The 24,126-nt window shown below is 40.6% G+C and overlaps 2 protein-coding genes across 4 annotated transcripts in view; both read left to right on the forward strand.

The window, feature by feature from the left end:
* Positions 1 to 24,126, forward strand: part of CNRIP1 (cannabinoid receptor interacting protein 1) — a 1,091,934-nt gene that overhangs the window by 553,076 nt on the left and 514,732 nt on the right. The gene's annotated exons all lie outside the window — the stretch shown is intronic.
* BMP10 (bone morphogenetic protein 10) lies at positions 148 to 10,681 on the forward strand. Its single transcript, XM_050754467.1, has 2 exons — positions 148 to 584; positions 5,029 to 10,681. Exons 1-2 carry the CDS (start codon positions 251 to 253, stop codon positions 5,967 to 5,969), a joined length of 1,275 nt encoding a protein of 424 aa, XP_050610424.1. The 5' UTR covers positions 148 to 250; the 3' UTR covers positions 5,970 to 10,681.

Below are 24,126 nucleotides of genomic sequence, written 5' to 3' on the forward strand. Positions count from 1 at the left end.
ATTCTGGTGCACAAGTTTACACTAGGGAGATAAGAAAGGCTAGGCCCCTATAGGGGATTTTGTTATCCAATTACTGCAACCTGACTTTTAGGGGGAGAGGAAGAGTGGTAGGGGGAGGGAGAGAGAGAGGAAGAGTTTCCAAACTTGTCTCCAGTGACAGGAGACATTTACGCTCCACAAGATAAAACTGCCACTTAGAGCCCAGGAGAGCTAAACCTTCCTGGCTTGGCCTAGGGGCTCGAGCGGAGTCATGGGCTCTCTGGGCCTGACACTGTGCGCTCTTTTCTGCCTGGCAGCTCACTCGGTTTCTGGGAGTCCCATCATGAGCCTAGAGCAGTCTCCTCTGGAAGAAGATATGCCCCTTTTTGATGATGTTTTCTCAGAGCAAGATGGTGTCGACTTTAACACACTGCTCCAGAGCATGAAGGATGAGTTTCTCAAGACACTAAACCTCTCTGACATCCCCACGCAGGATTCAGCCAAGGTGGACCCACCAGAGTACATGTTGGAACTCTACAACAAATTTGCAACAGATCGGACCTCCATGCCCTCTGCCAACATCATTCGGAGTTTCAAGAATGAAGGTAAGTTTTTGCTGATGAAATTTGGCTTGGATTTTTTTCAAGACACGATAAGTAAATTTACAATGCATGGGAATGATATAGGTAAGGCTAAATACATCTATATAAGGATGTTAAATACATACAGATACACTAAAACAAGGCACATTTTGGTCTATACCGTTTATATAGTCATTTCAGAACCTCAATAAATACTTACAAACATCTTTTAATCCAAAGCCACAAAATATCTATCAATTTGACATCATCATTGGGTCCTGTTAAAAAATGTTAATTTGAACACCAAGCAACACAAAGAATTAATGTTGGTCTACTGTCGTATCTTTGTCATTTTCCAAATAGGCCTTGATTGCCATTTGGGCTTTTAATTAACTAAAAAATTTCTCAACTTCTACTTAGAATACCAAGGATAAAATCAGTCAAAAAACATCGAGTTGTGATTTGTGTTTTGTTCAAACTTTTGATAAGTTTTTATTTTGTGACCTTATTTAAGAAATATTCAAACAGGATGGAAATATATTTTAAAGATTCTTCCTAAGGCTATGTTGTTTGATGTGTCATGTACATCCTTAAAGCACTGTTTACAGTTTCCAGGAAGTGTGGATGGCCCATTAATCATCCAGCTCATCATTTCCGTCTTTATAAAGAGCAACGTACAAGCTTTGAATTACTGGTGGGAAAAGTGTGTTTTCTTCTCTTCAGTCTTTAAATTTGGTAACTAAATCTAATGAGCTAGCAAGTTATTTATTTTCTATTTTTTATTTTTTGCTTAATATGGTCCTGGTAGGAAAAAAAACTCTGATATCTAAATATCCATGGTAGAAGCTGATAGTCCAAATGAACTAATTTAATATTTGCCAATTATGTTTTTATAGTCACTAAACAGGTATAAAAGAAGCTTCCCATCAATGTTGGCCAGATGTTCTCAAAAGAAGAAAGGTAATAGTGAAGAAATAGCTCAGGGCTTGGAATTTTAAGGGCTGGTTGGCTTAGTGGTTGTAAATAATTAGCTGATGACTCAGAGCCTCAATTTCCTCATCTGTAAAGTGGGGGTAATAATACCTAGTAACATAGTTGAGTGACTCAAAAGAGGTTACAGATAAGAAAGCACTCCATTTACTATGAAGTGCTGATCCAACTTCAGTGATTACTAATGAGTTACTTAATATTCTAGGTGCTGGAATAAATGTTGAGTAGGTATTCCTTAGTCTCTAAGATATTATCTGCCTTTAAAATTGAGTTGGCTGACAAAATTTCTATTTCATAACATCTTTCTCATGGAAATGGCAAGATGAGATTACAGATTCCTTTTGGAGGGGAGTCTGAATTGAAAATGAACAACCTCCTCCTGTAAGAACCCTCCCTAATACTTCCCAGCACCGAGCCCTAAGTGTCTGGCTCCGGGTGCCGGTGAGAAAATGTTGTTTGCATCCCCCGGAAAAGTAGAAACATTTTCCGTTCTCACTTCTCTCATAGAGTATCTGGATGATCCAGGTCAGGATGTGGAGTTTACTGTGCTTATTATTACTGGAGATTATTGAGGGCAGGAACACACATCTCTCAGTAAACAACCCAGCCGCCAGCACCTCGGCCCGTCTGCAGGAAATGTGCAGCCTGAGGACAGAAATCGCACAGGGCACACCCTGTTGGCTACTATTGCCTCTCTTCTTACTCTTTGGATCTGCTTAGTGCAGCTCCCTAGGAGACAAAGACCAAAAAAAAACTCCAAACTTACATCATCTTAGGAAAAAAAGTGCCACCTCCAATGTGAAAAAAGCATGCCCTCAATTCCTAGCACTGCTCCTTTATCACCTTGTCAGGGGAAGTCAGTTCTCTGCATCGAGGCTTGATTTCTTCTGGTGCAAAATGAGCAGAGAATCAATACCTGCATTATGGGGTCATTGTGAGAACCAGAGAAGATCATGGTTGCAAAGCATCTGGCAAGAGAAATTTGTCAACAAACATTAGTTCTCTTGCCCTGAAATGTAACTCTTCAGTCTATTGCTTACTGCATTTGCACATGCACAGAACTTCATAGCGAACTTACTTTTTCAAAACAGTCTTCTTGAGGTATATTTGACTTATAAAAATATTGGTGTATAAAAGTATAATTGCACATATTTAAAGTGTTGAAAGGTTTTGACATAGGTAACATTCATTGAAACCATCACCACAATGAAGATCATGAATATATCCATTAACACCAAAAGCTTCCTTGTATGCTTTGTAATGCCTTCTTCCCACTACAGTGAGCTCTTATTTTATACTTTTCTCCTGGGTAGAGCAGCCAGCCTACTCCTCCATGTTCCCTGTCCATGGGGAGTCAAGTCTCCTCCCTTCTAAGAGTGGGAGAATAATTCCCAAGCCCAACCCAAGAGCTTGATGATGGATTAAGGTCATATGTCACGCCCATAAATCAATTTAGTCTGATGCCTAGAATCATCAACTAATCAATATTTTTAAAACACTACCTCTGTTTAAGCCATCATAGTAGGACAGAGACATACAAGGGAGTTTTGAGCCATTCAAACCAGGAGGATGGCAATCTAGTTGGGAAAATTCATTCATAAAAAGATGGCTGAAATATAAGGACGTAAATGACAAAGATCAAAGGAGATGTAAAGTGCTCAAGTGATTTCAGAGGGGAGGGGAGGGAACTTTCAGATAAAGAAGTAAGGGAGCCTTTTACAGGAGATGTCAGAGCTGGATAGGTGGAGGTGAGGTGAAAGGGCTTTCCAAGGGTCAGAAGAACAAGTGAAAACGTGAAAATTACGGGGAAAAAAGAGTGTTTTGACAGGTGGTAAAGATATCAATGTAGTTGAGACAGAAGGGTTTACAAATCCATTCAATTGTTCACAAATATTACTGAGTAATCACAGTGTTCCGTGCACTGTGGAGGATGTAAGGAAGTTATGTCTGATCAGGAGGCTAAGACCCATGTATAGCTGATCTTGAAAGCCATTCCAGGGAGTTTAAATTCATTCTGTAGGTCAGCATTTCCCATTGGCAGAGTGTAAGATGATTTTAGGTGGTTCCCATAGAAAGCTATGAATCATGTGAAATAATTGTATATTTTTATTAATATGGATTTTTAGCAAACATAAATAAATATCACCTCAAATCTCTCCTTTAATGAATGATGTTGCTTAGGAACATCATTCTAAAGTCTAAAATAGATAATAAGTGTAAAATAATTAGATCAAGTTAAAAAAATATTAAAAGATTATAATCTGGAACAGGGACTCACTGAGATCATGAATTAAGTATATACTTGGAGAAATGTTGCCAATGATGAGGGAGAACCCCCAATTGGTGGTCCTTAGCATCTTCAGTGCCATGGAGCCCTTTGATAATCTGATGGCAAATGCCTTCAGGGCTTCCTTGTAGACTCATTACCTGAGGCAAGTGTACAGGAGCTTTGGGCTAACTGTAAAATATTCAGATAGGAAGTCAACATGATAGTATTTGGAGGTGTCCTTTTACGACTAAAGGACTTTTACAGAGTTGATTCATAAACATTATTGAATGAGTTATATGTGCCATGCTCCATGCTAGGTGCTAGGGGTACAAGACTAAGGCAACCAATCTAGTCCCAGGATTCACTTTCTCCCATTACTCTTTATAGAGGACCATATAACCAAAATTCAATTGCTGTGACCCTCTTGGTTTATGGCTGTCTTATTGACCTTGTCAGGCTTTGTTGCCTAGAACGGAAGTCAGCAAGTTTCTTCTGTAAAGGTCCAGACAGATAATAACGATTTTAAGCTTTGCAGGCTGTATGTTCTCTGTCGTGTCTATTTAACTCTGCCATTATAGTGCAAAAGCAGCCACAGACAATACAAAAACAGTGGATGAGGCTGTGTTCCAATAAAACTTTATTTCCCGAAGCAGGTAGCAGGCCCATTTTGGCCCATAGGCTATAATTTACCAACCTCTGATCTAAATGGAGGTCTTTTAGGAAGAACAGTGCCCAGCCAACTGTGTGGGGATCTCCACCCACTACAAACACAAATATTAAAAAACCATGAAGTCCTCACCCTTGAAAAGCTTCAAGAAAAGAACAATCACATGTCCCATTTGATGGCTCTTTGTTGGTCAGGAAATTTAGGGACTTGCCCACGCAATCTCCAAGTTCTCTCCCAGTTCTGTAATTCTGTGTCTGATGAGCTATTCAAGCAAGGCTGGCTGAGTTTTACCCCATCCATTAGACCCCCATTTTCCATTTTAGTCTTGGCAACTGAACTCTTTTGGGCATTCTACCACTGACCTTTCGGGATTTCTTGTGTCACACAGAATGCTGACATTGTGTTTGTCCTCATTGATCTTCTCCCTTCATTCTTTCTGCATTAAGCTTTATGCATGGGAAGGCCTTCTTATTACATAAATAAGCATCTGTTTTTCCCTGAGACCCTCTGCAAACCTGATTTTTGCAAATTTCTTTTTTCAGATCTGTTTTCCCAGCCAGTCAGTTTTAACGGACTCCGAAAATACCCCCTCCTCTTCAATGTGTCCATTCCTCACCATGAAGAGGTCATCATGGCTGAACTTAGGCTGTACACACTGGTGCAAAGGGATCGTATGATATACGATGGAGTAGACCGGAAAATTACCATTTTTGAAGTGCTGGAGAGCAAAGGGGATAATGAGGGAGAAAGAAACATGCTGGTCTTGGTGTCAGGGGAGATCTATGGAACCAACAGTGAGTGGGAGACTTTTGATGTCACAGATGCCATCAGACATTGGCAAAAGTCAGGCTCATCCACCCACCAGCTGGAGGTTCACATTGAGAGCAAACACTATGAAGCTGAGGATGCCAGCAGTGGACGATTGGAAATAGACACCAGTGCCCAGAATAAGCATAACCCTTTGCTCATAGTGTTTTCTGATGACCAAAGCAGTGACAAGGAGAGGAAGGAGGAACTAAATGAAATGATTTCCCATGAGCAACTTCCAGAGCTAGACAACTTGGGCCTGGATGGCTTTTCCGGTGGACCTGGGGAAGAGGCTTTGTTGCAGATGAGATCAAACATCATCTACGACTCCACTGCCCGAATCAGAAGGAACGCCAAAGGAAACTACTGTAAGAGGACCCCGCTCTACATCGACTTCAAGGAGATTGGGTGGGACTCCTGGATCATCGCTCCGCCTGGATACGAAGCCTATGAATGTCGTGGTGTTTGTAACTATCCCCTGGCAGAACATCTCACACCCACAAAGCATGCAATTATCCAGGCCTTGGTCCACCTCAAGAATTCCCAGAAAGCTTCCAAAGCCTGCTGTGTGCCCACAAAGCTAGAGCCCATCTCCATCCTCTATTTAGACAAAGGCGTCGTCACCTACAAGTTTAAATACGAAGGCATGGCCGTCTCCGAATGTGGCTGTAGATAGAAGAAGAGTCCTGTGGCTTATTTAATAACTGTAAATGTGTATATTTGGTGTTCCTATTTAATGAGATTATTTAATAAGGGTGTACAGTAATAGAGGCTTGCTGCCTTCAGGAAATGGACAGGTAGGTTTGTTGTAGGAAATGCATATTTTCCTCTCCAGTTAAGTCCCTTTCAATGTGTTTTCTCTTTGGACTTGCCATTTCCTGGCAATGCCACCTCCACGTTGATTTGAAAACAACTCCTAGGCAAAATACAGTGCCAAAAGACACATACTTGTGTATGTATATCTGTACATACATGAACTTACGGAAATCTTTTGGTTCTATGCAGGCAGATTATACTCATCTACATGCGTGACTCACTCAAATGTGTGCATATTAAAGGCCAATGGTATGTTCTCTGTTACCTCTTCTCTGAGTAAGATTTAAGTCAAGATAATTTTCATCAGGGTTTTAATCATCCTAGGAAGTATTACAATTCCTAAATACTCTGGAAATGTAAGTGTAGCTTTTGTCAGTTGAGTGTCTGTGGTTGCTCAGAGAGGCGGGGCCTGGCAAAGGATGCTTGAAAGGAAGGGTTAATTGATACAGAAACCAAATGGACTCAAGAGGTCTTAGAGGTACAACAGGAAAAACTGAACCCGTGGGGGACCAGTGTGCTCCAGAGGGCAGCTCCTGGTCAAGGCAGGAAAACAGAAGAAACCAGCATGAAATCTGTTCCTGAGACAATAGGAAAGCAAGGCCATGAGTACTGGCTGTTGCTGCTGCAAAGAGTAGAGGGTTCGGGAGGGCACTTGAAGGGGAGAAAGGGAGAAAGGGAAGAGGATATTCATACTGTCCTCAGAGGCTATCCTCAGATGTGTCTGTAAAATCATAAGCGATTCTATTTAAAGAATTAAATCTTTTGGACAAAATAGAAGTATCAAAGACTAACAGGAGGAAAATCAGAAGGGATCTGTCTGTTGGAAGAAAGGATGTTAATATCTTTCTTCAGCTGTTAATGCTGTTCCCTTGTCTCCACACCCCTGCTTTCCTCTGCTCCATCTTCTTTCTTCCCTCTTTCTTCTTTGCTCTAGTGCTCTTCCAGGACACACTCTTCTAGTGTGTCCCTGCTCTTCCCTGGCCTTCATGACGCATGCTGTGAACTGGAAAGGGACACCTAAGTGCCTTTGCTCTCAGGGTGAAAGGAGTTAGTGTTCTAATTTCTAAATCTTGCCCTGATATTTAATTTGATTTTATTTTAATGATATCCTTTATCAAATGTTGAATACTTAGGTATAAGAAAAAAAGAAAACCAGAATAAGTAAGTATAAGAAAAAGAAAACCAGAGTCCAAATGAACGGATTTCAATAAACGAATTTATGGATAGACACACAACCAAATGACTCAAAAGCCAAGCCTGAATTTGGAAATCATGTTGGCTTTATGGTAGAAACTCAGTAACTTTCTCATCTTCTCATCTTACCATCTTCCCATTTTGTAACTGGCCAGGACTGAAAGTGGTGGGGAAGTGATCTGCACAGGAAGGGTCCCGTGGGTTTTCCTGGCAGGTGGCAGGCTCCAGTCTTAACCCCTACCATTTCCCTCTACCTGGCAAGCATATCCTGGGTTTTGTGCAGGAGGAACCAGAGCAGAGCAGTTTCCAAACTGTTCCAGCATCTCCAGGCAGGGAACATGGACGGTTCCTGTTAGAACCAGGAATGTGGTTTCCAGTACATCGTCCCCCATTCACCGCTACTTATCTTAAGGAATGCTTTTTAAGAAGTCTGACACTTTTTTCTTTTTTTTTACCCTGGAAAACCATCAGCCGCCTTTTACAAATCTCTTAAGATTATAAACTCAAACTGCGCTAGACAATAGAGGCAAGGAAAACCATTTTGAAGAACTTTTGCCCAATTTGAACCTCAGCTCGCTAGATTTATTGTCTGCTGGGTGAATCCTGGGGAATTCATTGCTCCTGGAAGAGCGGTATTTTGACCGTCAGTGGGTATACAGTGTTTGATATTTTGAGAAAGCCATGCAACTCAGAATCACTATTTGTGGAACAGCCTCCATATAACATGATATGTGTATGTGTGTGTGATGCATAGCTGGCTTTGAACAACCACACTTAACACCCTCAGTGGAACGTGGTGCATCCTTCATACTCCATGGTACACAATATATACTCACATACTCCAAGGTACTTCTTATCCTTTCTAAAGGACACTGTAATAGATACACAGTAAAACCTCAGCTAACCAGGATAGTCCTGGTTAGATAAAAATTAAGCAAAATTTTCTTTATGTCTAATACATATGACAGTGGTGTGCTGGTACATCCCTTATAACCAGCATTCCAGGGGGTGGGGGGAGCCCTGATTTGTGGATTTCAATGCTGTAAATGCTCCTACATGGTCTATCTTGAGCTACCAAGGTGATGTCAACTGGCTTGCAAAACGTCTAAAACCTAAGTCAGCTCTTGGGAGCTGTGCACTGGCGCTGGCACACCGCTGACATTTAGTATCCCACTGACATTAGCACACTGCTGACATTAGCACCCTGATACTAGAATGTTAAGGATGTGCCAGCCCTGCTTTCCACTGTGTGCACTGCTGGCTCTGGGCTTATGGAGAAATCTTGTCTCGAGCACTTATAGTCACTCTTCTGTTAAAGAGATATGAAAATATAGGCTGTTGGCAATTAGGCTGCATAGCCCAGTTTCTCTTTTTGCCCGTCCGGATGTAAACCTGCATTTCTACGATTTTTCTGCTTCGCTGTGGAGAGGGAGTGCAGAGAGCAACATATTGGCTTTTCAAATGTTGCTAGTTGTATTTTTTTGGCTTTCTTTTTATGAGAAAGTGAAAACACACAGCCCGTAGAGTTCTCCCAACTCCTACCGGATGCCTGGCAGCACACCGGCGTCATCTCCAACTCCTGCATTGACAGGAAGTCAGAACATTGTCAGATCCTTCAAAAGGTAGAATCTCGGTAATGTTTCTCTGGTCATAGACCTTCTGCTAGGTCCCATGCTAGTTTTTTTTCCCTTTTATGGCAGAATTATCATCACCGAAGTTGATATAGCTAAACAACTCTTGAGGAGAATTACAGCAGAGGGACTTGGGCAGCCCACAGCCAAAATATTCATGTAAGAGTTTCTAGGCTTCCCACTATTTATTGATTGATATATTTATTTTTGTAAAATATTGTAGAATACCAAATATTTTATTTTTATGCCTGTGATTCCCTTTTGGATAGAGAGTCTTCTGGGCTTCAGAATATGGCTCACATATAATATATGGCCTGTATTTCCATCTCTCTCTTTTTGCATCAGAATGTTCTATTGGTTTAAGGAATCTTCCACAGCTTGCCATAATTTTGTATTTTTGTGTCTTGTAGGCGTGCTGTGCCTCCAAGCATGCTTTGTAGTATATTTTCTGATTTGTAAATAGTACAGTTTTAACTGAAGTGTAGATGTTCCAGGAAATATTTAACAAATACTTTGTCATGCAGTTTCATAAAGTGATGTTGTCAGTTTATCATGAAAGGCAAATATTGTCAGGCTGTGAGAGAATGTGATTGCTACTCAGTAAATGGAGACGCTATTTAAATTAATCTTTTCATCCCCCAAAGCTGGTACTTCTCTGGAATTTACCTATTGCCTTCACTGACCCAGAAATTCAGAGATGTGATTGGTCAAATTCATTTGTAATTGGACCAATTACTTTGTAAATGTTAAAGATGTTAGCTTAGTGGTTTCCAAAAGAGTCAGCCCCAAAGTGCCCAATTCTTTCCCGATGTGTAAATTTTGGTCTGGGGAATTAATGACAAAAACTTTTTTTTTTCAGAACTGTTACTGAATGTTTCAGTATTTGTTATGATTTACAGTCTTCAAGTAAAAGATATTTTCATGTAAGAGAATTTTATGTATTCTTCTTACTTGATTCATCAACAGATTATGAAGCCCAGCAGTGTTCCGGCAAAACCTTTTTAACTTGTCTAGAACACAGAAGGGGTGTTGTCCTTTTTAAGGACTGTAGATCTTTTCAGAGTCACTGTGGGTCATTCTTAACCCTCTACAGTTCTGCAAGCTCACATGTGGTGCAAGAGGAAAGGCTGGTATGACTCTGTGCATTTTCTTGCCCCTAAACAAGAATAGTTGATTTCATATGTTAAATGGAAGGTAGATATGACTATGCAAGAGAAGTATGCAGGGGTGTTTCTGCATGTGGAACATTTTTCATAAGTTAAAAACCCATCATGGAATAACTGTTTGTTGTGATCAGCATGTTTTTATCACACACGAGCACTGGTTTTGTGAGCACCTGGCTTGGTAGTGATAGGGTGGCCAATGTGCCAGCGCCTGTCTACTGAGCATTCGTGGACATTGGAAATCAGTGAACGCCACAGACACACCGAATCAGCTGGTGCACGGTCATGTTCTCAGGTAAAACCTGTTCATTATCCATGTCCATATTTGTATAGTTATCACTAGACTAAAATGAAGATGGAAATAAATATTTTACCCTGTGTTCATGAACCAAATGTGTACATTCAGAGTCTTTTTAAGTAAAATAAAAAAATTATTTTGGTGATAATTATTTGCAGCTTATTTTTCCTTGAGGTAAGATATTTAGTTTTGCACACACCCCACTTTTTCATGTTTCTATTTGATAACATGTCCAGAGGGAATAAAACTAATTGCTATATTAATAGAGAATGGTCTGAAGAAAGCATAAGTTGTTTTGGGCTTGTAACTGACCTTAGTAGAGACTGGGATTTTGTGGCTCCATGGTTCTCCCACTTTATATGACTTTGTGTAATTCCCATTAATGCACAGGCATTCATAGAAAATACAATTGGCTCCCTTTTGTCAGTAGCTGGGAAGTATTTCTTCTTCGAATACCAAAGGAGGCAGATTAGAGGTAACAGTCCTGGCCAACAGAGAAACCTTGCTGCTTGTTCAAGAAGGAAATTCATTCTTATGGCAGAATGTGGAATTTGAAGGGCATAGGGACAGACTCAGGCAGAATAAAATCGCTTCCATCAGAAAATCATCCTGCATCTCATTTTTGAGGGGAAGCCTCCAGTGTCTCAGCTGGCAGTCTGAATCTGGCAAGTGTGTCGGAGGGAAGCAAGCCCTCAGCCCTGGATGAGCACTGATAAGGTGAGACAGGGCTCTCCCATGGAGGAAAGGGACCTGACCGCCCAAGATGGGGCTGAGCCCAGGACTGGACTAAACAGGCTTGAAAAGCCACTCCTGTAACTTGATTTTGAATTCTTTAGCAACCTATTCATTCTTTTCTTTAAATAAGCCCATTTATGAAAGTCTGTCACAACGTGGGGTCTGGAACCCATCTCTGCAATTGGTTTGACCTGAGCACAGCTATGCTGGACCAGCCGCCTTGTTCTGGGATTTCTTTCCTGCTGATACAGCCTGGAATTGCATTGGGCAGACACACAGCCTTAAGTTATTTGGGGGGTAGTTTGTTTACAAAGTAAGACAAAAAATTATTTTCAAAGCTCGCATTATACATTTGCAGTATGTTACAGGTTCTAATAGTACTCCTGATGTGAACTGAGCTTTGTGGTGTGGGGAAATCATGCCATGAGATCGCTGTGTGTGACTCTAGTCACATGAATGAGAACCCACTTTCATATAGAAGTGACTATTTGTAAATGAGGGGCCTATGTGGAGAAGGTGAGAGCTTGTTAACTTGGGTGGTTATAAATGGATTATGTGATTATCTCCGACTCCCTCTCCTGAACTGTCAGTTTACAAGAAACAGTTCCTGCCCTCTCTTAACCTTCCTCAGACCATTCACACAGATCTAAAGTAGCTCATCTCGTTCCAAGAAAGAAAGCCCAGAAATACATGGACACCGCAATACATTTTTACCCTTCAATGTGATTCTGAGAATCTTATTAAAAATTTAGGCCACTCAGTTCAAATTAAGATTGATGGGAGGTGTGAATTACATTGTCAACTCAAGATTTGCTAGAAAGTTTTCACACACAAATCACTGAGCCCACTTCCTTGCACAGCATGGGAATGGTTTTAGAAAATTTAGTTCCAACTCTTTATTAGTATCTCTGCCTAAAATGCATACCATAACCTTACTAATTATGAGGAAACATCAGGAGAACCTATTTTAAGAAGATTCTGCACTCTTAAAAAGTCAATGAAAGGCAAAGACAGTTTGAGAAACTGTTATAGATTAAAACAGACTACAGAAGCATGACAACTAAGTGCAGTATGTGGTCCTGAATTGGGTCCTAGAAAACTCAAAAACTGGCCAAAAGCACATTATCTTTTTGTTAAGTTCACTGCTGCCACAGCTGGTAGAGTCCAACTTCATCCATTGTATACTCTCAAATGGTATTCATTTGTAAAAATCTTCTGCATGGTTATTGCTCTTTTTCTGAAGCCGTGAGAAGCTGTACAGGAGTAACTAGGCTGTTGCTCAATGCCATGTCCAAGAAGCAGGCAGACAGCATTAGAAATGAAAACTTTCTCTGCCCAGTAGCCAAACTCAATGCAAGGAACAGAGCTGAAGAGAAAGTGTTCATCACATGACAAACCTGACGTTAATAAACGAGCTGCAATAAAACATTTTCCTGAAATAACCAAGCTCAACATGCTTTTCAGGCAATAAGTCATCTGTTTCAAGTGTTTAGAAAATGGATCTCCAATCACTGGTAATTTAAACTTCCTTATACCCCAGTTCAATGTTTGATAAGGAAAGAGTGCTAACAGGATGGGAATGGAGTTACTATATTAAGAAACCCAGCAAGAACAAAAACCAGCCCCCTGCAGCTATTTTGTTTATGCTCCAGACCCATCTGTTTTAATTAACATAATATTTACATGAGACCAGATCCTGTTACATCTTTTGCTGCAAATATCGTATGTTTTATTCTTTGTTGTTGTTGTTGTTGTTCTTGCTTTTAAAGAGACCCTGCAAAAGCACAGTTGCAGACTACGCCTGAACGAGGTGTACGCCGTGGAATTACACCTACATTCTAGCTCCTCCAGGCCAGGCTCACCTGCTTTGTGCAGTTTGGGGTCAGATATCAGGTTACCAGATGAAATACAGGATGCCCAATTAAATAGGAATCTAAGATCAAACCATGAGTAGTTTGTTTAGTATGTCTGTCTTAAATATTGTACAGAACATACTTATACTAAACAATGTTTGTTGACTACCTGAAATTCAATTTTGTTGGATGTTTTTATCTGCTAAATCTGGCTTAAATCAGGTATTGCTCAGAAGATTACATGAGTGGAAAGAGCCACAGAAAGATGAAGTAGTTTGCCTTTCCATGCCTAGAAGGGCTATTCAGAAGATGACTAATCACAAAGCATTAGTTTGTTTACACTAAACAAATTATTCTAGTAAGGTTCATCACTTACTAGAAGGATAGCCTTGAGATTTGAAGTGGAAATCCACTTGACCATGTCTGCCAATGCCAAAAACAATAGTAACACCCCAAAATCATCATTCCCAGTTTTATACGTGAAGAAACTGAGTCACAGTGAAGGAGGCATACTCTTAGAGGTCATTCAACGAGCCAGAAGCAGAACTGGGATTGCGAACCCAAGCAGCTCACTTCCAGCAACCAAGCCCTTCCCTGCTCTGCCATGCAAAACCACGAAAGTAGTGAACTTTCATATCCATTTTCCTACAAAATCTGTCAACAAACTGGAAACCCCCAAGCTTTAGCAAGACGACACTGAATGGACCTCATACCTCAGGATCCAGGCTGCCTACCATCCTTCCATCACTCCCCTGGGGCTCCTTCCTGTCTCTTGCTTTCCTTCCCTCTTTGGAGCTGTTCTTCACTACTACATCTTTGAGAGTTTTCTCCCTTCAATACAGGTGCTTCCTCTTCCTGCCCTTTCTCAATGTATGGGTTCCATAGGTTAAGAGCTCACTGAGCATTCTGCAGAGATAGACATGGAGTGATGACAAGGACAGAGTAGAGTCACATGCACAGGTTGGATAACCCTATAGAGACCCTGGGGCACTCATTTGGTCTCTGAGTCCTCTCGGCTCATCATCAGAATTGCCCAGACATTTCTCTAAAGGCTGGGAGCCTAGAAGGTGTTGGGTATGAGACCAGGATGCTCAGCCCACAGCCCAAGGAGGAATCAGGCTGACACTGCTGGCTGATCTCATGCCCCAAAGATTCTGCCAGGGTCCTGGCTAGCTGTGTCTTTGCTGGATTTTCCCCTCCCACTCTTATGAAATCTATCTGTCAACTAACTGGAAACTCCCAATTCTTAGTGAGGAGATACCACGTGAACCTGAGAGGTTTTTCTTTCCTCCTTGACCCCCACTGGGGAAGAGGCATGTTTCCCCAGAACTTCAGAAGATTCTCAACTGAACTAACCGACCTTTTCACTACCTTTCCCGGGAGTCTCTCCAACACCAAGTCCTGAAAACCCTACCTTCAAAGGTTCTCTTTTTTTATGTGGACTTCACCTATTTTAGATTTTGCTATATTCACTAAAAGTGAAATTCCTGGAGAAAAGGCTATGCACATTTAAAATATACGATTCTGAGAGATACTACCAAAAATGACTCTCCAAAACTTCACATCAAATTATAATCCATCAGCTGTGTATAAGAGTGCTATTTCTATAGTTTCCAATATTCAATACTATTGCTTTTCTCAATGGACCCCGTTATGGATTGAATTGTGTCCCCCAGAAAGATATGTTGAAGCCCTAACCCCACATACCTTAGGAATAGGATCTTCATAGAGGTAATCAAGTTAAAATGAGATCTTTAGGGTAGATGTAACTCAATATGACTGTTGTCCTTATAGAAAGGGCAAATTTGGACACAGAGACAGTCATAACACAGGGAGAATGCCATTGAACATGAAGGTAAGGATTGCAGTGATGCTCCTACAAGTCAAAGAACACCAAAGATTGCCAGCAAATCACCAGAAACTATGGGCAAGGCATAGAACAGATTCCCCCTCATGACTATTAGAAGGAACCAACCCCGGCTACACCTTGATCTTGGACTTCTAGCTTCTGAAACTGAGAGATGAATAAATTTCTGTTGTGTAGACCAATTTGTGATACATTGTTACAGCAGGCCTAGAAAATTACTACAGATGCTAAGTATAATAATTCCTTGTTATACGTTTATTTCTTTAATGATTTAAATTGACTTAAAATTAAAATTTATTTCTTTAATGATTGGTGAGTTTGAACATATTTTGACATATTTCCTGACCAGTTTTCATCATTCCGTAAGTAAGCTTTTCCTTTTACCCAGTGTTCACATTTTTCTAGTTAATTTATTGGAATTCTGTATATTATATGCAATTAATCTTTTGTTATATTCTATGAATAGTTTTCCCAGTTTGTTGCTCATCTTTTAACTTTTTAAAAATATTACACTTTATTGTTAAAAAAAGTTTACATTTTTATTTAGTCAAATCTGTCAGTCTTTTCCTTTGTGGCTTCTTCACTTAGGTGCATCATACTTAGAAGTGGTTTCTCCATCTCAAAATTATTACAAGGTTTTGTTGGCAAAATAAGTGTCATTTTTGGCCTGGCCTAATGAAACTGCCAAGGGAAAGAGAAAAGGTAGAGGGAAAGGAAAGTGTTTTCTATTTCTGTCTCTTCCTTGGACTATCCTAGACCAAGTTTACATTATCTGAGCCTGGAAGAAGCTTAAAGCCTTCCTTTCTCTTGGGAGAGTTCTTGGAAAACCTCTCAATGTGCAGTTCCTGTGCCTTGAGGGCTGGGTGCTTATTCCTTCAAAGTCCAGAGAACCTGCAGACCAGCCAGGCTCCTCTGTGCTAATGTCCCCTTATGCCTCCAGGCAGTCTTATTGGATGGTGCCACGATATCATTATCTATCACTGTGTAACAAACCACACCCAAACAGTGCTTTAGACAATAACAATCATTTATTTTGCTCATGAATCTGAGGGTTGATTCAGATGGGCTTAAGGAGAAGATTCTCAAGATTCTCCCTTGAGATCTCATATCATCTGATGGTAACAGGGATGTCATCATTTTGAAGGCACCTGGGTTGGGGCTTCTTAGATCTCTCTGTCTGTTCCCTCCATGCTGTCTTTCTACATGTCTACCTCAGGGTAACCAGACTTTCTGTTCAGGAGAGAGAGAGAGAGAGAGAGAGAGAGAGAGAAAGAGAGACTGTATTGCCTTTTATGACCTAACCTTGAGAGGCATGCAGTGATACCTTCTTCTCACCCTGTATGGTAGGAGTGAGTCACAAGACCAGCTTATAATCAAGGGGAGGAGGATTAGACTCCACCTCCTGATGGGAGGTGTCCTGATGAATTTTCAGATATCTTTAAAAACTCTCACAGATAAATTGTAAGAATCCTCCAAATGGATTGTCTCTCTTCTGTGCACTGCCTGTGCGGGGTCTATAAGAAATACCTCTGTCTTCCTTGCCTTGATGAACCCTAAGGGTGCAAGTCAGCCCCTTCTCAACAATAGCTTCTCGGCTCCTCCACCAGACCAGGCTGCCAGGCTCTCTCTTGACCTCAGATTTCTGAGTGGGCTCAGACTTGAGTCCTCTCTGTCCCCCACCCCCAAATGTAGAAACACCTATCAAGTTATCCCAAGGGTACCATTTGAACAACTCTTCCTGTACCTGAAGTGAAGGACAGGCATTCCTCCTTCCCTCCCCTAAATCCCAACTATCAGAACTTGGCTAAGTAAATTAAGATTCACCCAGAAATGACTGTGTTGACTAAAATCAAGTTTTGAAGAATACTTTTAGGCATGGCAAATATTCCTCAATGGGACAACAATTTTTCTTAAGTCAAATCATGACAGGTTTTTAAAACTTGGTGCCCCAAGGTTGCTAAATGATGTATTTAAGCTAGAGCTAAAGGCCCCTTTCAGTTCTTTTGGTTTACTAGTGTATTTTAAAGCTATATTTGGAATTCTTGCACTGTAAGCAGAGGAATCACAGAAAAATTAAGTAACTTAACTGAAGTCATTTTATCAGTCAGCAAAAGGATTGTCCACAAGATCTAGGTGTCTCCATTTCTACTATTAAGACTCAACCTTTCGCAATGAAGATGTTTTCAGTGAATTTTTTTCTAACATTTACCTCAATACTCTTTTTTTGTTTCAATGAGACAGAAAATAAATAACAAAGAAAAAGTTTCAGATGCTATTAGACAATATTCTGCATGTTCTGAACTTTCAGGAATATACTTGAACAAAAGCCAGATTTTAATAAATAAATGCTGCCAAGAAATATATTATTGAATAAGTTGAGATCCACATGATGCAGCAGAGTGTTATTAGCTTGAGGAGTTGCAAAGTGAGAAGCAAAGTGCTTTTGATGCATCCCAGGGCATGGTGTTGAAAAGCTGCGTGTGGAGTTCAGTAAAGGGTGAAGGCAGTGCGGATTTACACGGCAAGTACAGTAACCGAGTCCCATGATCTATCACCTTTAGGTTTGTTGTTTTTTGCCATGACAACTGCTTATCTTTGGTAGATGTTTTTGGATCCACAGCTGTCACTTGAGGAAGTGACTTTCCTTAACTGGCTTGACAAACAAAGACCAAACACGAAAATTCAGCAGCAGAACGAGAGATTTCCATATGGGGGTTATTATGAGATTTGTTAGTTCTGCTCTTTTCATGGGTACGCAACTGATACAGAAAAAGACACAGTGGCAAATACTGGTTACTCTGATATTCACCAAAAAGATGCAGTTAATCAACCACCTACAGCTAATTTGAATCCTTTAGAGCTATTACTAGTGCTATTACTGATGTGACAACTTAAAATCAGTAATAGGAAGATTGGAATGTTTGCCTGTAACTCTTGTGCTCCAGGCAAATTAAACCAACCTGAAGTTGCAATGCCAGATTACAGACTATTCTGTCATCTCATCCTGTATGGCCATCTTGCTGTCCACCAGAACAGCCCTAGTTCCTGTCTTCTTCTCAGACAATCCAAGGATCCCAGGATTCTCTTTGAGCTCCCTAGAGCAGAATGGCAACCCCAGGGCCAAGCAAGTAACATAAAAAAGGAAAATCGCCCAGGGACCATTGGACAACTCAGGACTCAGCTGTTGGGAGCAGCAGCTATGCAGCTCCAGACAATTGTTACCATAATGGAGTTTAGACCTCTGTGTGCGAGATATTCCAATTTTTAAGATAAATTGGAAATATGGAACTTAAAAGTTTTTGAATTTTTCCATCTGGTTACAGAAACTGTTTATATTCTTGGAAGTATAAAAAATGCACATTTCTGAGTCAAATTTGGTTCCAAAGCTATCTCTTTACCCTCTCTGGCCTTGAGGTTAGTACAAATACTGGGAGAATCACATTCCTCTTGACTGAGACTATGGCCTTTCCCACAAAGCCCATAGTCCTGCCAATAATGCCCATAATTGGAACTGTTCCTTTTTGGCTCAGCCTTCCATTCGATGTGCAGCTACCTTTCTTGGTTAAGACTGATCAAAAGTTGGGTTGGGTGCTTCTTTCTTTCCTCATTCTGGGGGGATGTATCTCTGTTTCCTGTTGACACAGAGCCAACAGCATCCTTGAAGTTCTCAAAGAACTGCCCTTGATCTTAACATTGTTTCTATAGCCCAACATTAGAATGGGAATTTCTTCAACAAAGATGCACTCTGTTTCAATGGTTTTCAAGCTAGTTTGTGCATCAGAATTTTCTGAAGAATAATTTAAAAAACAGATTCCCTGGTCTCACCCAGGAGAATGAGATTTAGTCAAATGGGTATGATATAGAGCAGCAGTTCCCAAATGTTTTATTCTCAGAAGCTCTTTATCCCCTTAAAAATCACTGACTCCAAAGGGCTTGTGTTTATGTGGGTTGTATCTATTGATATTTCCCGTATTAGGAATTAAAACTGAAAATTAAAATATATATGTATTAATTCATTCTAAAACTAACAAACTCATTGGACATTAATATAAATAACAGTTTTGTGATTAATAAATATGTTTTTCAAAACAAAATTAGTTTCATGAGAAGACTGGCATTGCTTTACATTTTTGTAAATCTCATCAGTGTCTGACTTAATATAAAACATCTGGGGGCCAGGTGCCGTGGCTCATGCCTGTAATCCCAGCACCTTGGGAGGCTGAGGTGAGCAGATCATGAGGTCAGGAGTTTGAGACCAGCCTGGCCAGCATGGTGAAACTTTGTCTCTACTAAAAATACAGAAAATTAGCCAGGCATGGTGGTGCATGCTTGTAGGCCCAGCTATTCAGGAGACTGAGGCAGGAGAATTGCTTGAACCCAGGAGGTGGATGTTGCAGTGAGCTGAGATCATGCCACTGCACTCCAGCCTGTGCAACAGAGCGAGACTCTATCACCAAAAAAAAAAAAAAAAAAAGAAAAAGAAAAAAAGACACCTGTACTCCCCTATCTGCTTTGCATTCAATCCATTGCAATATGTCGTTTTGGTTGAGGTATGTGAAAAACACTTGGCTTCACACAAATTTGTAGTTGAAAAAGGAAAACATATTTTAATAGTCTGTTCAGATCTTTTGCCTATTCTTCGACACTACGCCAAAACGTAATGAATGGTAGTTTCTTCAATGTTACTTACAAGGGAAAATCTTAAATCTTTTAGTAAACTCTTTGTATTTAGTTATATTAAAAGCCATTTGTCTTGTACTTTTAATGGATCTTTTACCCAAGTATAATTCTGTAACATGATATATTTGTTATTTGGAGACTATTTGTCATCAGACCTTCTAAATGTTGACATATTTCATTAAACAATATAATCACATATTATGTGGCTTCTGGAAAACTGTTGTACACTTGGTGAGAGAATGATATTGATACAAGCAAATAATGTCCTGGTGTTATTATGTAAATAGTTTTGACCTCTATGGACTCTCTGGTCCACAGAGCCTTCTCTAGGAAAAAACAACAGCAACAACAACAACACAGTTCTTTCCTAGAGATGTATAAAACTAGATTCAGCTTCAGGCTGTGCTATTAACTAGCTAAGAGACCTTAAGAAAGATTCTTTATCTTTCTATGACTAATTCTCTCAACTGTAAAATAAAAGTGTTGAACCTCAGTTGGTGTTTATTAAGGGAGTACCACTAGCAATTGAGGCTGAAAAAGTTGCTGTTGTGAGGGACTGTCCCTCACGTTGCATTATATGTATTAGTCCTGGCCTCCCTAAATATGAGTAGCACCATACTCCACCCTCAGCCATTGTAAAAACCCAGAGCCCTCGAGAGAACCCTTTGGGGGGAGCTATTGCCACTAGTTGAGACCTATTGTACAAAAGGAATTTTAAGTTTCTTTTCAATTCTGAAGCCAATTCTATTAAAATAGGGTAAATGACTACTTTTGAAACTATTGAATACACTTTGAATTTCTCTTTTGCCGTGTGTGTGTGTGTGTGTGTGTGTGTGTGTGTGTGTGTGTGTGTGTACATCTACTTAGGTATTATAGATGTCCTTAAATATGTTTGATTAGACTAATGTTTGTGACCACATGGAGAAATTAGAAGAGCTGGGGTTTGGAACAGGGAAAACAAAACAGACATAGGAAACACTCTCACATTTTCCTGGCCACCTTCTTGCAAATTAAGAATTCTTGAAATCTTTACTAGTTGATAGTGCTTTGCACATTCCCTTGTTCAGCTGACCAGAGGTGCAGAAAGGAAGAACTAAGGTCTCCCTAGCCCACCAAGCTTCAGGAAACCTGGATGGTCATGAGCTGGTCCCTCAGCCCTGGTTCCTCCTGCTCCTGAAGGGGTTGTGTAGCTCAGAGGGTAAAAGCCTGAGCTGGACCCAGCCTGCCTGGGTTTGAATTCCAGCTTTGCCCCTTCCTGGCTACATTTCCTTAGAATGTCACTTCCCGTTTCTGCGTCTGAGTTCCCTCATTTGCCTACTGAAAAGAACAAAAGCACTGGCCTTATGAGTTACTATGAAGATTAAATGTGTTGATGCATTCAAGGTACTTGGAACAATGTGTGTCAATGGGTAAGGAAGCAATAAATGTCAACGAATAGCATTCCTAAGTGAAGGTGGGAAGCCCTGCCCCCCTCCACTGAAAACCCTGGTTCACCTTTCCCTGGTACGTATTTCACTTCTTTTCCCATAAGGCTGAATATGAGGTTGATTTTTACTTCACTCTTATGTGTACGCATGAGATGCGGGGAAGCATCATTTTACAATCCTGCAGGGCTTCAGCAAAGAGCTCTCAGGGAGCCCTCCTGATGCCATTCCCAGTGAAGGCAAAGACATTTCCCAAAGCCTAGTAGCGTCCAACAGAGCTGGCGCACCAGAAATTTGGAGGGTTGGAACACACATTATTAAATGTGGTTTGTATGAAATGTTCTCCTCTGGCAATGAGTGCCCCACAGTAAAAGGCCAAAATGAAATTCCCAAGATTTTTAGTTTGGCAATAACCAGTGAGAAAATAATTCCCAATTAAAAAAATAAGACCATCCTTAACAAGACTTTTTCACAGGAAGCATTCGAAAAAGTTTGGAGGTGAATCCTGGAGGAGAGCTGCCTCTTCTAAATGTGGTAATTCCCACAAATGTCATGTCTTCTGTCTTGTCCTAAAAAAAAAAGAAAAAAAAAAAAGATTGCTTTACATTTGTGCATTCTGCCCTTTGCAGAACCTCCTTCTGAGCTCCAAATAATTTTCACTTTCACATCACCAGAAAAATGAGGGTGGTAGGAAGATAAGAAAGCAAGGGCTTCTACTTCTTGAGTTAATTGTGGACCTATTTGTGACTTGGCTTCCGGCTGACTCACAGACTCTGAGAGAAGAATTCCAACAAATGTGTATAGTCCATCAGCAGTGTAGAGATAAGCGGAGGTGACCTCATGGCAAAGCTTCCGTATGTTTGTGTGTCTCTGAATAAACACTCTCCAGTGGGCCTTCTTGGTCGGAGTTTCTCATTTTTCTCCCTAAGTGTTTCTGACACTTGCTGCTCTTTTCTTAAGATTCTACTAATGACTGATTTAGGGGCTTAGTGTAATTGGCAAGATGGCTTTAGGGTCGCTTCCAATCATGTGAGTGTACAAATTTACATATGTGTAGAACTGGAAATGGCTTCAGAATTCATCTAGTTCAACCCTCTTATTTTCAGAAACCAGAGAAGCTAAATGAACTTCTGAGATCAGAAAACACTTTCAGGCAGGACTAGGTTGAGAACTCCCAAACCATAGCCCTTTCCGTGACTTACTCTAAGGTTCTTGAAATTGGGGTCCATGTGCTCCCCTGGATTGGCCATGTATACAAGGCACACAAAAATTACAAGACACAATTGGAGGCATGTTCTTAACAGCTTCCATTTTATACTAAGGCCAGTGCTCAGATAATTTTCATATCACATGTAGCACTGATTCCCTGGCTTCCAGAACAGTACCTGGCATAGTAGGTAATCAATACATATTTATTGAATGAATGAATAAATGAGTGATAACAATAAAATATGATGATTTCATCAAAGACTTTAGCTTGCAATGGGATATTCTGCCATTAGAGATACTAGCAGATATATTTGAGAAAATCATGATGGTGCTAAAACCAGGGGTCTCCAAGAAGCAGCTATACTGTGGCCATGTGCCTTATTTGAAAATCTCTCTACACATTTCCAAGAACCAATGTATTCTGAAATTGGATAAATAATAAAATTGCATCTTCTGTTTCTCTCTCTGGAACACAATTCCTCCCCTTCCCATCCATTGTGGGCATTCCCTACTTGCATAATCTTTTCTTTTTTTAATTATTTTATTTTATTTTTCCATAAATTATTGGGATACAGGAGGCATTTGGTTACATGAGTAAGTTCTTTAGTGGTGATTTGTGAGATTTTGGTGTACCCATCACCCAAGCAGTATACACTGCACTATATTCATAGACTTTTATCCCTCACCCCCCCCTTTTCCTCCCCCAAACCTCCAAAGTCCATTGTATCATTCTTATGCCTTCACATCCTCATAGCTTAGCTCCCACATATCAGTGAGAACATATGATGTTTTGTTATCCATACCTGAGTTACTTCACTTAGAATAATAGTCTCCAGTCTCATCCGGGTCACTGCAAATGCTGATAATTCATTCTTTTTTAACTACTTGCATAATCCTTTCTTATCACTTCCACAGGGAAGCCTTCCTTGAACCCCTAGACTAGGTTAAGTCTTCCAGGTATATGCTCCGCTGGACCCTGACTTTCTTCTTCATAACACTCAACACACTTGATTAATATCTGTCTTCCCAGCTAGACTGTAAGTTTCCTTCATGACTGTTCTCATGCATTGCCTGATATCCCTATGGTCTTGACCAGGACCTGAAATACGGTACGTACTCAATGAATAGCATTTAATAAAACAGAATTTAATCTCCTGAGCTATTACAGTAGCAATTGGAGGGACCTGGTGGATCCTGCTGCGGTCTGCAAACAACGGTGCTCTGCCTGCCAGAGTATCAGCAGCTCACTTCATACCAGATACTAGACAATATCTCTCACTGCCTTATTTCCAGGAGCTAAAACAGCTACAGGTCCCTGAGTCAGTGACCACTCACTGTCACTCAGGTTTTTTGTCCACCTCCTTCCACCACAGTCACTGTTTTCCAGAGTTGTCCTGTTTCCTTGTTCAGAGCTATTGGAGGTAGGAAGTTCATCAGGGAAGCTGATACTGGTCTGAGTAATTATAAATGCTTGAGGTTGGCAGAGGATGGGTTAGAGATATTGTCAGAAATAGAATTGCCTGAGCTTGGTGAGAAAACAGATGTGACAAAAACAGAGTGGAGGGCATGGAAAACTCCAGATGATTCTGTGTTTTCTAGTAGCAGTGACTAGTTGAATGGCGACATATTACCTAAGAATTGCAAAGAAGAGGAGCATGACTGAAGGGAAAAACCGAGGATTCTAGTTTGAAAATACTGAGTGTGAGATGTCCACTCCCACGGTGGATGTGTCCGGCAGTTAGAAATATGAATATTCAGATGGGAGAAAGATCAGAGATGAAGACCCATACTGGGAAGATGGTAGCTGGCCATGGTCTGCCAGTCACCACCAGAAGACTGCCCTCTTCACAGGACTACCCATCTCTCTACCCAAGATCCTACTGAATCTACCCTTTCTCTGAGTAAGTGGCCAGCATAGCTGTTGCCTTTGGGTCACCATGACAAAATGGCAGTGGCTGCGGCA

The sequence above is a fragment of the Macaca thibetana genome, chromosome 13, assembly GCF_024542745.1.
Source record: "Macaca thibetana thibetana isolate TM-01 chromosome 13, ASM2454274v1, whole genome shotgun sequence".
Taxonomy (NCBI): Eukaryota; Metazoa; Chordata; class Mammalia; order Primates; family Cercopithecidae; genus Macaca; species Macaca thibetana.